We start from the raw sequence: 15,017 nt of genomic DNA, 5'->3' as shown, positions 1-15,017 counted from the left end.
GTTCTGATAACTTATTGACATAATTATAAATATATATAAATATAGACATTTATATATTTTTTCTATGACTGTATAGTTCACATGTAGCCGCCACTTTCCCCTGTAATAACATCGAATTACAAAAATGATAAAAAATAATGATAGTCAATTTCCTGGCCTGAACTATTGTTTCAGTCAGATTAGACGCACACACACTTTCTCTCACACACACTCATCATTGCGTCTTAGTCCCCCTGTGTTCTTATTTGTACAGCTTGAACTTTACCATGCAAAATAATTAATGTGTGTTTGACACTTGAAGACTGTTCTTACATTCATCTGCTGAAAGTGATAAGTTTCCCCAGGGGATGAATAAAGATCTATCTATCTCTGAAATGAAATATATTTACATATTTATAGATTCTGGCAAATTGATACATGATAACAGACTGCATCTTGAAATTTCTTTTTTATTTATATTAAAAAGTGAATCATTTTCACTTGATTTCCATATCATTTTTTATCTTCTTGCTTGTTTTTTGTTTTAGCAGAAAGTGCAAGTTATTTCTTTGTAGGCGTCAAAACACTCAGGGCCTTTGTGCCATAAAACTTTGTGGAAGGAAAGGCCACATGGCCTCGCTTTGCCTGATTATAACACTGAATTTTAAATTCTCTGTTTCAGGTAAAAAATAAGCTGCTACTACTTTAGTGTCTTATTAAATTTGGGCTAACATTGAGTCACAAAATATGCAATTATGAACATTTTACATATATTTATGCATGTCATATATTCTAACAAAATCTCCACTGCTATCTCTGATGTCATTTGAATTGCATACATAAGTTCATGTAAAGATCCTAAAAAGGTTTTGCAATAAGACTGTATACACTGCCATTTTCATCTTATTGTAAAACTTATGTAGGATTCCCACACTAACTTTTGTAATGATGTTAGGAATCAATCACTTATTTAAAAAAAATCATCATTTTATTGCTTTCTTTCATACAGTGTATTTCAAAACACAGTATCATGCAAAACTACATTGTCAAATCAGACCTGGGAATCATCAGTTAATGCAGCTGAATTTCAAATATTATCGTTTTGACCTTCAGCAACCACAAATACATTCTTAGTGTCTGGGAAACATTGAAATCTGTTGAATGGCTGTTACATAAGTCGTCTACATTTCAGCAAAGACAAGACTTTTACATATGATGCGGATTTTGGACAAATTTAGACCATACAGTAAAGGGTTGAAAAGTGGCTGGCATGTAAGCCAGTATAATGATAAAAAAATTCTCAAAATATTGGGTAAATTATTCATATCAAACCTGCTCTGTAATAATTCAAAACAAGCTCCACATGAAAAGTTGAGCAGAGAAGCAAGGTGAGGTGTGCAGGTGCTGAGAGCCTTTTGTCGGGTCTGTTTACAACCAGAAAAACAAATTTTAAGAATCTTCATGTAAGTGTAGAAGATTAGAATTAGAGGGCAAAAGATTGAGAATAAAGTAATAAAAAGTCCATAGATGTTATTGATCGTGATATCAGAACATGACAGTTTGACAATGGAGTAATTGTCACAGTACACTTTCTCAATAATGGTCCCACACAGCTGTAAGGAGTTACTTAAGGATACCATCACAATACACAATAGTAAAGGGCAAAACCATGTTATAATAAGGAGGATGGCAATTTTGTTAACTGTCATTTGAGTGTTATATTTTAGAGGACAACAGATAGCGAGGTATCTGTCATAAGACATGACGGCTAAGTTTAAATATTCTACACCTCCGTAAAAGTATAAAAAAAAGTTCTGCAGGAAACAAAAGAATCTAGAAACAGTGTGAATGTCAGAGAGGATCTGAACCAGCAGGAATGGAAACAACCCTGTGCTACCATACAGTTCATTTACAAACAGGCTGCACAGAAACAGGTACATGGGTTCATGTAAGCTTCTGTTCAGACGGATGACCACAATCAGCAGAACATTGGCACAGATAATAAGAAGATATAAAGACATGACAATCATAAGAAACAGGTATTTAAAAAGCCCAGTGTCAAAGTATGCAGCAAGGGTGAAATATGAAACCTCTGTGGAGTTTATCATGATCTTTTGGCTTCATATAGCAGTTATTAACATTGTTAATACTGAACACGGTACTTGTTACATTTTGCTAAAGTTAAACTTTAACATTAAGCTCTGTGCTTGCTTGGGCCTATGTGCAGCTTCAGCATTAAACACAGTAATAATTTTCAGGCTTGGGATGGAGAGGATATGCATTATCTTATTTAAAGTCTATATAATGCTGAAACAAGACATTACAGAGCCTAGTTTATGACTGTGTGGCTCCTGACATTAGCCTATTGCAGTGAGACTGAGTCTGTCCTAACTGAGCTTTTTAAACGTTTTCAGGTCAGGGGACGCCCACAGCAGGAGCCTGACCTCATCATCAGAGGAACCACTGGTGGAAACTGATTTCTGATGTCAGAAAAGTCATGATTAGATAGATGCTTTAAATTTGTAGAAATACAAACAAATATTTTGTACAAATCTTGTAATCTTTAATGTGGATACCAAACTGGTACCACATATATTTGGATTTAAATGTATGTCATACCAAAATATCTATGGTTAAATGATAAAATGGGTCATTGTTGAGCTGAAACATGAACTGTTGCTCCAGTCTTAGGTCATGTGCACTGCCTGTCATATGTCTCTCATTCAATGTGGCTTCCATTTAGTCGCTCTACTATAAAGGCCTGACTGATGGAGTGCTGCTGAGATGATTGTCCTTCTGGCAGGTTCTCCATCGCTGCAAGGAATTGACGAAGCGAAAGAGTGACCACTGTCACCTCACTGACCAAGGCTCTTGAAGCCTTTGCTAAAAAAAATGTGCATGTATAGAAAAGATCTGACTAAAAAAAGGCAAAACTGTAGGAATGAAGTCTGTGCACAAATGATATCAGTGGTAAGATTGCACAAAGATTCTGTGAAAAATGAAGTAGTAGAAGTAGAAGAACATCTGTGTAACAATACAAAGCAGAAAACTGTATAAAACTCAACGTTCCCACACTGTGTGTGATGCGAGTACAAATTTTGCCCATGCTTCTACACCTGAATCTGACTGGACAATGACAGTCCAATTACCTTCATCTCTGCCACAGATATTCAAAGGTGTAGATTTTTAAAATGGACGACATGGCTCTGTTGTCCATGTTGAAAATAAATCATCCCTTTCAGGATCAGCTGCAGAGATGATGATTGGACTGTTACTGTTACAAAATCACATTGAAGTCAGCAACAGTGCCTGTATACTGGGGATAGTATAGTATAGTAGTATAATAATGATCAATCTCATACTTGAATACAGTGTGTTATTATTAGTGGTTTACAAAGGTCAGTAACAAAACACCACTGTAATTCGGATTAGGAAAGCTGCTGCTCTCAGTCAACCCCTTCCATCATTTCCCAAATAAACGCTGAAATCACCAAGCAGAACTACGATGGCCTCTCCAAAACCCCAACCACAGACACCAAGAAGGTCGGGTTCTCAAAATGCTGCATGAAACTGAAAAACGATAGACCCTCTACTAAACCAAAAAACATTCATTCTGCTTGTCTTTGCAATTGTATGTCAAAATGAATACCACAACCTCAACTTTGCAGCCCAAGCTGCCTCAGTGCCAACAGATCTGTTTCAAGCCATGAAATTTCCAAACAGGCGTGAATTAACCGAAACTACCAATTAATTGCATTGCAAATATTCCTTGCCTCAGTTGATCTTGTGCACAAACAGCAATGTAGTTGTGTTTTGTTGTGTTTTGGGTGGCTGACATAAAAAAAAATCTGAAGATAGTAATGGGAGAACTATGCCATCCCCAAATTTTTCATAGAATTTGTAATGCATCAAGATTTTTGAGAAACGTGAGCTTGTAATTTTTCAATGTGATCGCTGACAGACTAATTCTCGAATAAGAATTATAAACCCACACCTCTTCATTAATGAATTTAGAATCAGTTCACCACTTACTTAATAATAAAGGTCGTTACAACACTAGTCAAGTCCATGTCTACTATTGGGCTGCAAATATTCTTAGTATTTTGAACTGGTGTCACACTAACAATCAACCCCTACTGTGGTTGCAGACTGAGGACGCTTCATGCTGCTCCTCCTATCTATTGTCCCTCTTGTGCCAACCCCTAATATTACCTTCTTCTTCATAATCTAGTAACTGTCTCAAGATTTGGACTCAATTCAGGCGTCATTTTGAATTCCAGGCAGTAGCTCTTTCATCTCCTGTACATTCCAACCCTTTGTTTCCTCCCTCTGTCACTGATGAGGCTTTCGCAACCTGGGCAGACCATGAGATTTCACAGTAAAGCACCTTTCCAGTGATGGAACATTTGCATCCTGTGATCAGTCAGCTTGTTCATTTAACCCGCAGAGGACTGGTGCTGCTGATTGCATTGACTGAGGTGAGATTCATCATGGTGACGCCCAGTTGCTGATCAACACACAAACTCTTGACTTCTTTGGACTTTTTTTTTCTGAATTAGACAATGTAACAACCCACATCTCCATCTACGATCAACAACCAGAATATATTTTTTACATACTGGAGGAACTAACAGACCTAGGTTTCATTGAACACCAATACAAGCGCTGCAAAATGGACACCCCCCACCAGGACTCACCCCACCCAAACAAATGGAAAAACACATCAACCACGGACACAAGCGATCTACCGACTGAAATCGAGGTCAGTGTACTCCAATCCATCAACAACAAACTCGACTTACTGGTAACACTCCATGACGAAATTAAAGATCTCCATTCAAGCTTGGAAAGTTAGAGCAGTGAAACAACTCCCTCCAAACCACCGTCAAAACACTCATCCAAAACATGGACTTGGTTATGAAATAAAACAAAACAATGAAAGAAACCATATTGGACATACAAACCAGAAGTATGCACGACAACCTCATTTTCTCCGACACTCCCGAACACCCATCCGACAACCCAGAGACACTCTTAAAAGACTTCATGGAAACTTAACTCAAATTCCCCATGGATACCATAAACCAGATCACATAAACCAGATCACTAAGTCTTAGAGGGGCTAAGATTCTCAAATCTTCCTTGCTCCCACTGACTCTTCTTTCACAGAATCCTCTAGCAGTGCCATAGCATCCATAATGCAGCATTACGCAAAGGTGTCACTGTGGTATTTATAGGTTTACAGAGATCAGGCTGATTGATTCACACCTCGCCAAATTGATTGCAACAATCAGCGGTAGCACATCCCACACCCTGGGATAAAATTTGAAATAGGAAATTTCGTAGGTGAACACAATTTATTTGTGACAGCTGTGCTTGACAGCACAGTTGTGTTCACTTGAGGGATTTTGCACACTAAGCTGTCATGTGTCTGGGTTGGGATCTCCTTTTCCTTCTGTGTTTTCCTTGTGTATGTTCTTTTGCCCTGGTGTTTCCCTTTCCCTGGTCTCTGTCTCCCTCGTCTGGTTTGTTTGAACATGTCCCCGTCGGAGGCGTGGCTCCACCTGATAGTCAGAGCACCCTGGTACACCTGCAACTAATCATCTCATCGCAGTCACCTCCACTCCTCACCAGATTATTGCGTCTTTCACGCGGTATTGTGATCGGTCAAACTACGTGTAGTAGTCTAGTGGGTTTTTCTTGCTGGGTACATTTTTTGCTCACAGAGGCTCACAGTGTACATCAAGTGTGGACAAAACAATTACCTGAGAGGATCTGAGAGATATTGGGTGATCGTTCATGGGGCACTAGGCATAGTTTGCTTCCACTCTGAAGGGTATTGGCCTTTCAACAGAGTGCATTTGAGCTCTGATGGTAAATAATCCAGGACAGGATTCCAAATCTTAAGAAATAAGCCCTCATTACCCTCAAGGACTGCACTTATCCTTTCATGGGGTAGGACACTGAAAATCTCCCTGTACCAGACCAACTGTGGGTAAAGTGTCTATAATCCATTTCAACAAAATGCATTTGCGTGTAAGGAGCAAAAGCTTGTCCAGTAATATGTAATGATTGTGGGAGTGAGCTCGTTCTTTAGAGGGCAAACCCAGTAAGAATAGACCTGGATCCTTTCACATTGTAGTTTTAAAGATCCAACTCAGTTCTCCAGCTATATGATTACAGTACCTGGCAATCCGACTACACTCCCAAAAGTTATGGAAATGAGTTCCAAGATCTGTTTTACACTTACAGTTTTACACTTCCTTGGTAATTCTTTTGGGGATGTGTAGTGGCAACATTTATAAAGGGTATAGAAGTCAAGGGAGAACATTAATCTTTATCAGACTGATAAACCCGAAAAATGTGAGCAGGAGATCATGCCACCTAATCAGATCTTGTTTCACTGTAGTAAGTACAGGGGCACAGTTGAGTTACCGTAAATTTTGTAAATCTGGAGAGATTTTTAGACCCAGGTACATGAAGTCAGCTGTGGACCATTTGCAAAGGAAAATTCACCAATGCGCTGAGGTCACTTAAGCCACCTAAGGGCATGGCCTCGGATTTGCTAAAATTGTAAAGTTGTTTTATTACTGTTATTGATGTTGCTTTGTATGTTCCGTGAAGGCTTAAAAAAAGGTTTCAAGAATAAATGTCATACATTCCTTTATTTTTTTAAACATGTTTGTATGTTCTTGAACATATTTTTAAAACATTTTAAACATCTTTATCTGTGAATGTGCTCAAATATTTTTTTAAACACAATCTTTGTATATGTTTTTAACATCTTTTTTTTTACACATTTTAACATCTTTGTTTTTAACATCGTTTTTTTTACACATTTTAACACCTTTGTGTGTTTTGAAACATATTTTTTGAATACATTTAAACATCTTTTTGTTAAAAAAAAACACATTTCCGCTCATCCGATGTTATCCCACATTAACGCTGAAACACTGCACACAACACATTTGCTCATTGTTTTCTGCTCACCTCTGTGCCCACTCTCACTTTCACCTAAGGTACTAAAAATCGATCCATTTGCTGTAGTTAGCTAACCAGATGATACACTTTTTTTCCTTTCTTTTCACGCCTCCCCTGAAGTCCTCTGGCACTCCACTTGGGAGGCGCACCTCACACTTTGAAAACCGCTGGCTTAAACAGTCGGAATAGAGATTTCAGGTGAGGTAAGAAATAAAACGTTGTCATCAGCATATAAGGCAATTTTATGCGTATTACCTCCGACAACCACACCCCTCACATCTGCAATGGCAAAGAGCAAGGAACTCAGACGGCAGCCCTGCCGTGTGGACCTTTCCAGGCTGTTGGGGAGTGATAGATTGTTTGGATCCATTTAAGAAAATCTCCACCCAGGCCAAACTTCTCACAGACATCAAACAAAAAGTGCCATTCGACTCTGTTGAACACCTTTTCTGCGTCAAGTGAGATGGCGAGTGCTTTGTATTTAAATTGGTTCGTAAACTGGATGATATTCAATAACCTTCTGACATTAGTAGCTGAGTAGCATCCATGAATAAAACCTATTTAGTCAGCGTTGATAATGCTGGGGAGAATCGATTCCAACCTTCCAGCAATTAATTTGGAAAGCTACTTATTTTCTACAGACTGATAGGCCTGTAAGAGCCACATACAGAGGGTTTGGAGATATTAGCTAGATTGAGATTCGTGGGGAGGCAGCCATTTGCAAAACAGTCAATATACATATCTGTCAGGGGGCCTACTAAAGTTTTGCCTAATTTTTTACAAAATTCATGGCAGAACCCATCAGGCCCTACTGCTTCCCCCCCTTTAAGTACCTGAATAGTTTCCAGAACCCCTTTCTCCTTAATTGTTTTGCATAAGTACCTCTTTTATTACCTGATTCATAAAGCCTATGTTTTGCAAAAAATATAGGACTCTGCCTGCCTGGTTAGCACTGGTTTAATGCAGAATGTGTAGCATCTAAGTGTTTCCCAATGAATTTGCAGGGGGAGCTTTTAAATTCTCCCTCCAACTTAATTTTCTTCTCCAGCTCCAACTGGGTTTTGAGGGCCTCTTTCTTTCGAGCTGAAGTATAAGATACGATAGCATCGCAAAGGTAGACCTTTGCTGCCTCCCATAACGTTGCAGGGCTCAAAATTCAGCTAGTTTAAGGCTTCTATGAGAAGGAGTAGGCCTAGAAGGAGACTGGTTGACAGTGGGGTTAGGTGTACAATTATATTCACCACCTATCAGAATGTAACAGGAAGAGAAATCAGACATGTCTGCCAACAATTTAGGAAAAAAAGCAGATTCATATGTAATAGGGAAATAGATGCAACCCAGTAAAATGTGTTCTCCAAAGATGTATCCAGAAATAAGCACATAACTGCCTTCTTTGTCACTTATTGCTCTATCCAATGTAAAAAGAAGGCTGCAACGTAAAAGAATAGCCAAACCCCGGCTACTGGATTTAAAAGACAAATAAAAAACCTGCCCAACCCAATTCAAGGGCAGCTTAATATGTTCCATATCGGTCAGGTGGGTCTCCTGGTAAAAGGCAATGTGTCATTACTCCTTCTTTAAAAGTGTGAGAATCTTTTGGGGTTTGACGACATGATTTAAACCTTTAATGTTCAGCGAGGTTATTTTAAGATCACTCAAATTTAAATCTACTAAGAAGGTAAATATATAGAAGCTTACTTCCAGTCTTAAATGAGAGAGAGGACAAACCACTATGTGAGAGAGGGAAGATTAGTGAAACAAAATAGCAACAGATGTAACATAAAACATTACCCTCAAAAATGGAGCCTACAGAACACATTCTCAAAGAAAAAAAAATAAACATCTATAACCACAACTGGTGGATATATTTGGGTGAGTGAAGCCAAGAAGTAAGATTTCACCAAACCAGGAGAGAAATCCAGATCCAGTACCTATGCCTAGATGATCTAGATCAACCTCTGTCACAATCCCACCAACCACCACATCACAGTTACAGAGAATTACGATTGCCTTAATAATAAAGGACTGAACTAATTATTATATTATCATAAGAGAGAATGAAAATGCTAATAATTTTAGAAGGTAGTGAACAAGACTTGAAGGTTTGGTCCTTGTTATTGTGCGTAAAGCACAGGCGTATCCCTCACATGATGAGCCACTGGCAAACACTGTTGAACTCCTGTCGGATCTGTCTCACCTGCCGGATGCAGATTGGTTTTCCGTTATACAGAAGCTCTCTTTTTCTCTCACTGCTGCTAGGATCATCTGCTGGTCAGAGAAATTGTGCAGCTTGATTATGACTGGTCTTGTATGATTTTCCTTCATAGGGCTGAGAGATCGATACGCTGTCGATTTTAATTGACCCTTGTTTGGTTTGCAGACCCACTCGATTGGGGAGCCATGAAGCAAAATATTTAGCGGGTTGTTGTCCCTCTGTGCCTTCAATCCAATGATCCTGATGTTGTCTCTGCGGCTGCAGTTTTCACTGTCCTCGGCTCGTTGTGAAAGAGTTGCCACGTGATTCTGCCTCCGGTATGCGCTCGGTGTTACCTTCATTGCGGTTGTTAATCCCTTCCAGAGTCAGCTGTAGTTGAGTGAACTTTACATCCATTGAAGTGCTCATTTTCTGGGTGACATCCTGTGCGAGGCGGGTGGCCAGGTCCTCTTCCCCACAGGTAGCAGCACCTTATTGGTTAGCTGAGGTCTCCGTGCTAGCAGACTGCAGTTTCCTCAGCTCTGAGCGAGTTCCTGTCCCGTCCTTTCAATTTGTTTATTTATTTAATTACTTCTTTTTAGTCATATTGTTGACATCAGGTTTTTGTCTAAATTCTTTTCATTGCTACTTTTGCCAATGCTTAGACTTCCCCATTTTACAGGATGTTCTTCTTTACCTCACTTTCTGAGTCAAGTGTGTGAGGGTTTATGTGTGTGTTTTATGTGTTGAAAATTCCATAAATAAATCTTACTTGAAAAAAAATAAGACCATGTCTTTATTGCATTATGGGACACGGACCAGTCTACACCTTAAAATGTGTGTCTATATAATACTAACGTGCTCACAACTCAGCAATAATATACCAGTAACGAAACAAGTGTTGCTTATTCTCTTACATCAATAGAGGAAACCAGTAATTGTGCATCATTTGATGAGGTCAGACAGTTTCTGTGGGCGTCCCCTGACTTGAAAAGGTTAAAAGATCAGAATGAGTGTCTCCGTTCAGTTGGTTGGGAGTCACAACACGACTACAACAAGCAAGCAAATCCATGTGAGGATTCACCCAGTGTCACAACCTGCATTATAATGACTTTCAATAAGGTATTGGTAAGTCTGACAAACCTGTGACCGTTTTCATTCAAATGAATCTGTTTGGTGTTATTACACTGTCTTTGTACATTATTGATGCTTTATATCTCAATCATGCATTTAAACTTGTTCAATTTTAACAACGCTGTGAGCAAATCCTGTAAAATAACATACTGTGTTTATCCCCTTACTAGTGTTCATATTCACTTAAGGAACTAAAGGGAAGATCATGATGAACTCAACACAGGTTTCACATTTCACCCTTGGTGCCTTCTTTGACACCGGGCTTTTTAAATACTTATATTTCCTGATTATTCTGACTGTTTACATTGCAATTATTTGTGCAAATTTATTTCTCATTGTGGTGATCTGTCTGAGCAGAAGCTTACATGAACCCATGTACCTGTTTCTGTGCAGCCTGTTTGTAAATGAACTGTATGGTAGCACAGGGTTGTTTCCATTCCTGCTGGTTCAGATCCTCTCTGACATTCACACTGTTTCTGTGCCTTTTTGTTTCCTGCAGATTTTCTGTTTGTACTCTTATGGAGGTGTCGAGTTTTTTACCTTAGCCATCATGTCTTATGACAGATACCTGGCCATCTGTTATCCTCTACAATATAACACACGTATGACATCAAATAAGGTTACCATGCTTACTTCTCTAGTATGGTTCTACCCTTTTCTTAGCAATATTTTCATAGTGTATTGTCTGACTGCTTCTTTACAGCTGTGTGGGAACAATATTAACAAAGTGTACTGTGACAATTATTATATTGTCAAACTGGCCTGCTCTGACACAACTGTCAATAACGTCTTTGGGCTTGTTCACATGTTTACAGTAATTTTTGGTCTTATAATGTTGATCCTTTACACTTACATGAGGATTCTCAAAGTGTGTTTTTCTGGCTCTAAACAGACCAGACAGAAAGCTGTCAGCACCTGCACACCTCACCTCGCTTCTCTGCTCAACTTCTCCTTCGGCTGTTTCTTTGAAATAGTGCAGAGCAGGTTTAATTTGAACAGTTTACCCAATATATTACGCATTGTTTTGTCATTATATTGGCTTACATGCCAGCCACTCGTCAACCCTTTACTGTATGGACTGAAAATGTCCAAAATACGCCTTGTATATAAAAGTCTGCTCTTTAGGAAAAAAATGTGATGGCAAATGTTATGACAACTAACAAATCTGCTTATCTTGAATAAAAAGTAATGCAAATATTAAATGACAAACCTTTTGGCAATACACTTGTTAACTATAATGAAATGTGATTAACTGTAGTAGACATTTTTAAATAAAATATAAATTTTAGTGTAGACTTTGTTACGAGCAGGACAGAGGGGCTGCTTTTATTTTCACCTTGCGTGTCTGTGTGTCTGTGAGTCTGTGCGTCTGTGAGTCTGTGAGTCTGTGAGTCTGTGAGTCTGTGAGTCTGTGAGTCTGTGTGTCTGTGTGTCTGTGTGTCTGTGTGTCTGTGTGTCTGTGTGTCTGTGTGTCTGTGAGTCTGTGAGTCTGTGAGTCTGCGCGTCTGCGCGTCTGCGCGTCTGCGCGTCTGCGCGTCTGCGCGTCTGCGCGTCTGTGCGTCTGCGCGTCTGTGCGTCTGTGCGTCTGTGTGTCTGGGCAAGGAGTCCAAGTCCCAGCCAGACCGTTTCCTCCATGTCACTCTCTGCATTTCCTGTCTGTCTCCACTGCTGCTAATAATTAAAGAAACCAAAAACATGACTTAATATATAAACTATATACATTTTCATCTACCAAATAATCAGCATATCACTTAGCCAGTCGACAAATTAAGAATATTTCCCTTTGGCTTGAATGGGAAAGAGGTCTCAGATTTTGGAACCCACTGTTTTTTCCACAGAAGCTGAAAGAATGACAAATATAGATTTTGGCAGTTAAGAACAGACAAATGAATTCCTGGACTGGGACAGTTCCAAAGTTATCATCCTTACCAACCACTTCAATAGAATTCTGTAAAAGAATCTAAGCAAAGAATATAACATTTTTTGTGGAATAATATCCCGGTTAAATTTAAGAGCATAGTTATACAGTGAAAGAAGAATGTATGTAACTTTAAAACTTGAAAGAAGATCATGATTTTCGAGTATTTATCAAAAGTTCCGATGTGTCAATCATACTAAAACAATTTAATACCTACATGGTTTCCCACAGCTTTGACCCTGCATGTAGCTCAAAGGTTACAATCATGCTAATTTGTATTTTTTTTGTCAGTAAATCTCGTCAAAAAGACCCAAACCAACAATCAGAGGGTTTACTGTAGTAACCTGGATACTGTAAATACACATATGGAAGCATGATTGAGTGACGTTACTTGTAGTACTGATGTAAGTGACTGAGGCGCTGCTTCCTCTGCTGGGTTTTTTTTTTAATTGTTTTCTTCTTCTTTTATTTTCAAAATTTTTTAAGCGTTTGTATCAGAGCAGACTTGGTGCAGTGAGAGGAGGACAACAGGCAAACACAGATTTTACTCAGAGCACAAAGGTGCCTGTATTATACAGAAAGTCAAATGTTCATTGGTGGAAATCAACTTATTTATGTAGCCTAGGCTACTTTGTGTTAGTCTCAGTCTGAGGATGAATCATTTCAAATACCAGGGTGCGTCGCTCAGTAAGGGCTGGGGTTTATTCAATCAGAACTAGTTCATAAAATGTCCAACCACATCGCAACTGTGTTTATATTTATCCCAAATGGCCACACTCAAAGGCAAAGTGAAAAACTGGCCATCAGAGAGGAGAGAATCCCCACACATCTTCAGACAGTCTCTACCTCAGCCGTTCAGATGAAAAGTGACAAACACGTTCGGCAAGAATTTAAAACAGAGTTCAGACCACAGCTCCTGCTACACCTCCATAGAGCTGACCAATCACTGAGTGGGGAGAGAGACATTTGCCCCCAATATGACGTGAAAACGGTTTCCAAAGCTTTTTGACCATCTCACAAACAGTTCTGACAAAGTATATTGGCCATTTAATAATATCTCCTTTCATGCAGCTGCTCTGCTGCTCCTCTCCCTGTCTGCAGTCATTCATCATACACACACATACGTGTAAAAACCTGGTTATAAGCAGCACCTGTATAAATAGCAGAGAAATCAGATTTCACTAATCACTAAAAAAAAACGTTCTTATTAATAGGACATGTCAATTTGGAAAAAGCCAGTCGTAACCTGGTTAGTCATGACTTTCCATTTCTCAATACCCTCTGATTTCACCGCTCTCCTGGTTTCTACTGACGACAGAAATAGCTGAAAGATGTTGTCCTGGAGCTGGTGGGTCATTTTGACATCCTTTGTAATTATAAGTAAATTTTATTTATCCAGAAAAAAAAATGAGCTATTTTATCTGAGCTCAGGAATCAGCAACAAGCTGTGTGATTATGAGGTGTGACAGTGACGTCAGTCTGCTGCTTCGGGCGTCTCCTCACTTAAAGAGTTTAAAAGAAGCAGAAGCAGAGCGCCGTCTCAGCCGGGAGGGATTAACAGTGTCACTGCGACTGGACAAGAGATGAATGTTGGGATTCACATAATGTCATAAACTGTGTCTTGTTTGGTTGTATTATACAGATGGGTTTTTCTTTCAAAAGTTTATGTATGGGCAATTATTTGTTTCATTATGATAAATGACTCTGTTTACTGATACTGTCATGAATGCTGTTTATATGATTAATGTTTTAGCTTCACTTTAGTTTAAAGTGTAAACTGCACCTATACAAACCTGTAATAAAATGTTACACAATAATTAAGAGCAGTTTGTGAATCCACTGAATAATGTTATAATTACTCAGTGAACCAAATCAAAGGTCATGATAAACTCCACTCAGGTTTCTTATTTTGAACTTGTCGCGTACTTTGACGCAGGGCTTTTGAAGTATTTAGTTTTCATGGCTCTGATGTCTTTATACATGGTCATTGTTTGTGCCAATCTTTTTCTCATTGTTATCATCTGTCTGAACAGAAGCTTACATGAACCCATGTACCTGTTTCTGTGCAGCCTGTTTGTAAATGAACTGTATGGTAGCACAGGGTTGTTTCCATTCCTGCTGGTTCAGATCCTCTCTGACATTCACACTGTTTCTGTGCCTTTTTGTTTCCTGCAGATTTATTGTGTTCATTTCTATGGAAGTGTGGAATTTTTCACCTTAGGTGTCATGTCTTATGACAGGTATCTTGCTATCTGTTATCCACTACAATATAACACACGTATGACATCCACTAAGGTTGTAATCCTTACTGCATTTGCATGGTTATACAGTGTCGTTGCTACTGTTGTCATGATATCTCTGAGTGCTCCTTTACCGCTGTGTGGGAACACGATTCACAAAGTTTACTGTGACAACTACTCTATCGTCAAACTGTCTTGCTCTGACACGACTGTCAACAACATCTATGGACTTTCTTACATATTTACCATAATAGTTGCTCTTATAATTCTAATTCTTTACACTTACATGAAGATTCTCAAAGTGTGTTTTTCTGGCTCTAAACAGACCAGACAGAAAGCTGTCAGCACCTGCACACCTCACCTCGCTTCTCTGCTCAACTTCTCTTTTGGTGCTTTCTTTGAAATAGTGCAGAGCAGGTTTGATATGAGTAACGTTCCCATTGTGTTGCGTATTTTTTTATCACTATACTGGCTCACATGCCAGCCGCTCTTCAACCCTTTAATGTATGGGCTAAATGTATCAAAAATACGCATCATATGCAAAAATCTTACTTTTGGTAAAAAAATGTAG

At 38.9% G+C, this 15,017-nt stretch overlaps 3 protein-coding genes across 3 annotated transcripts in view; 2 read left to right on the top strand and 1 right to left on the bottom strand.

The window, feature by feature from the left end:
* The window catches only part of LOC130167817 (olfactory receptor 11A1-like), a 55,382-nt gene extending 43,956 nt beyond the window's left edge, over positions 1-11,426 (top strand). The window contains exon 3 of the mRNA XM_056374316.1: positions 10,654-11,426. Coding sequence (XP_056230291.1) covers positions 10,654-11,426 — 773 coding nt within the window. The remainder of the gene's footprint in view (positions 1-10,653) is intronic.
* LOC130167448 (olfactory receptor 52B2-like) lies at positions 1,161-2,087 on the bottom strand. The gene has a single exon (XM_056373658.1). The coding sequence runs from the start codon at positions 2,085-2,087 to the stop codon at positions 1,161-1,163; it is 927 nt and encodes a 308-aa protein (XP_056229633.1).
* A 2,634-nt stretch (positions 11,427-14,060) lies between the features above and the next one.
* LOC130167458 (olfactory receptor 10A6-like) lies at positions 14,061-15,017 on the top strand. Its single transcript, XM_056373677.1, has one exon. It carries the CDS (start codon positions 14,088-14,090, stop codon positions 15,015-15,017), a length of 930 nt encoding a protein of 309 aa, XP_056229652.1. The 5' UTR covers positions 14,061-14,087.

The sequence above is a fragment of the Seriola aureovittata genome, chromosome 4 (assembly GCF_021018895.1).
Source record: "Seriola aureovittata isolate HTS-2021-v1 ecotype China chromosome 4, ASM2101889v1, whole genome shotgun sequence".
NCBI lineage: Eukaryota > Metazoa > Chordata > Actinopteri > Carangiformes > Carangidae > Seriola > Seriola aureovittata.
This window is presented reverse-complemented; position numbering and strand designations above follow the sequence as displayed.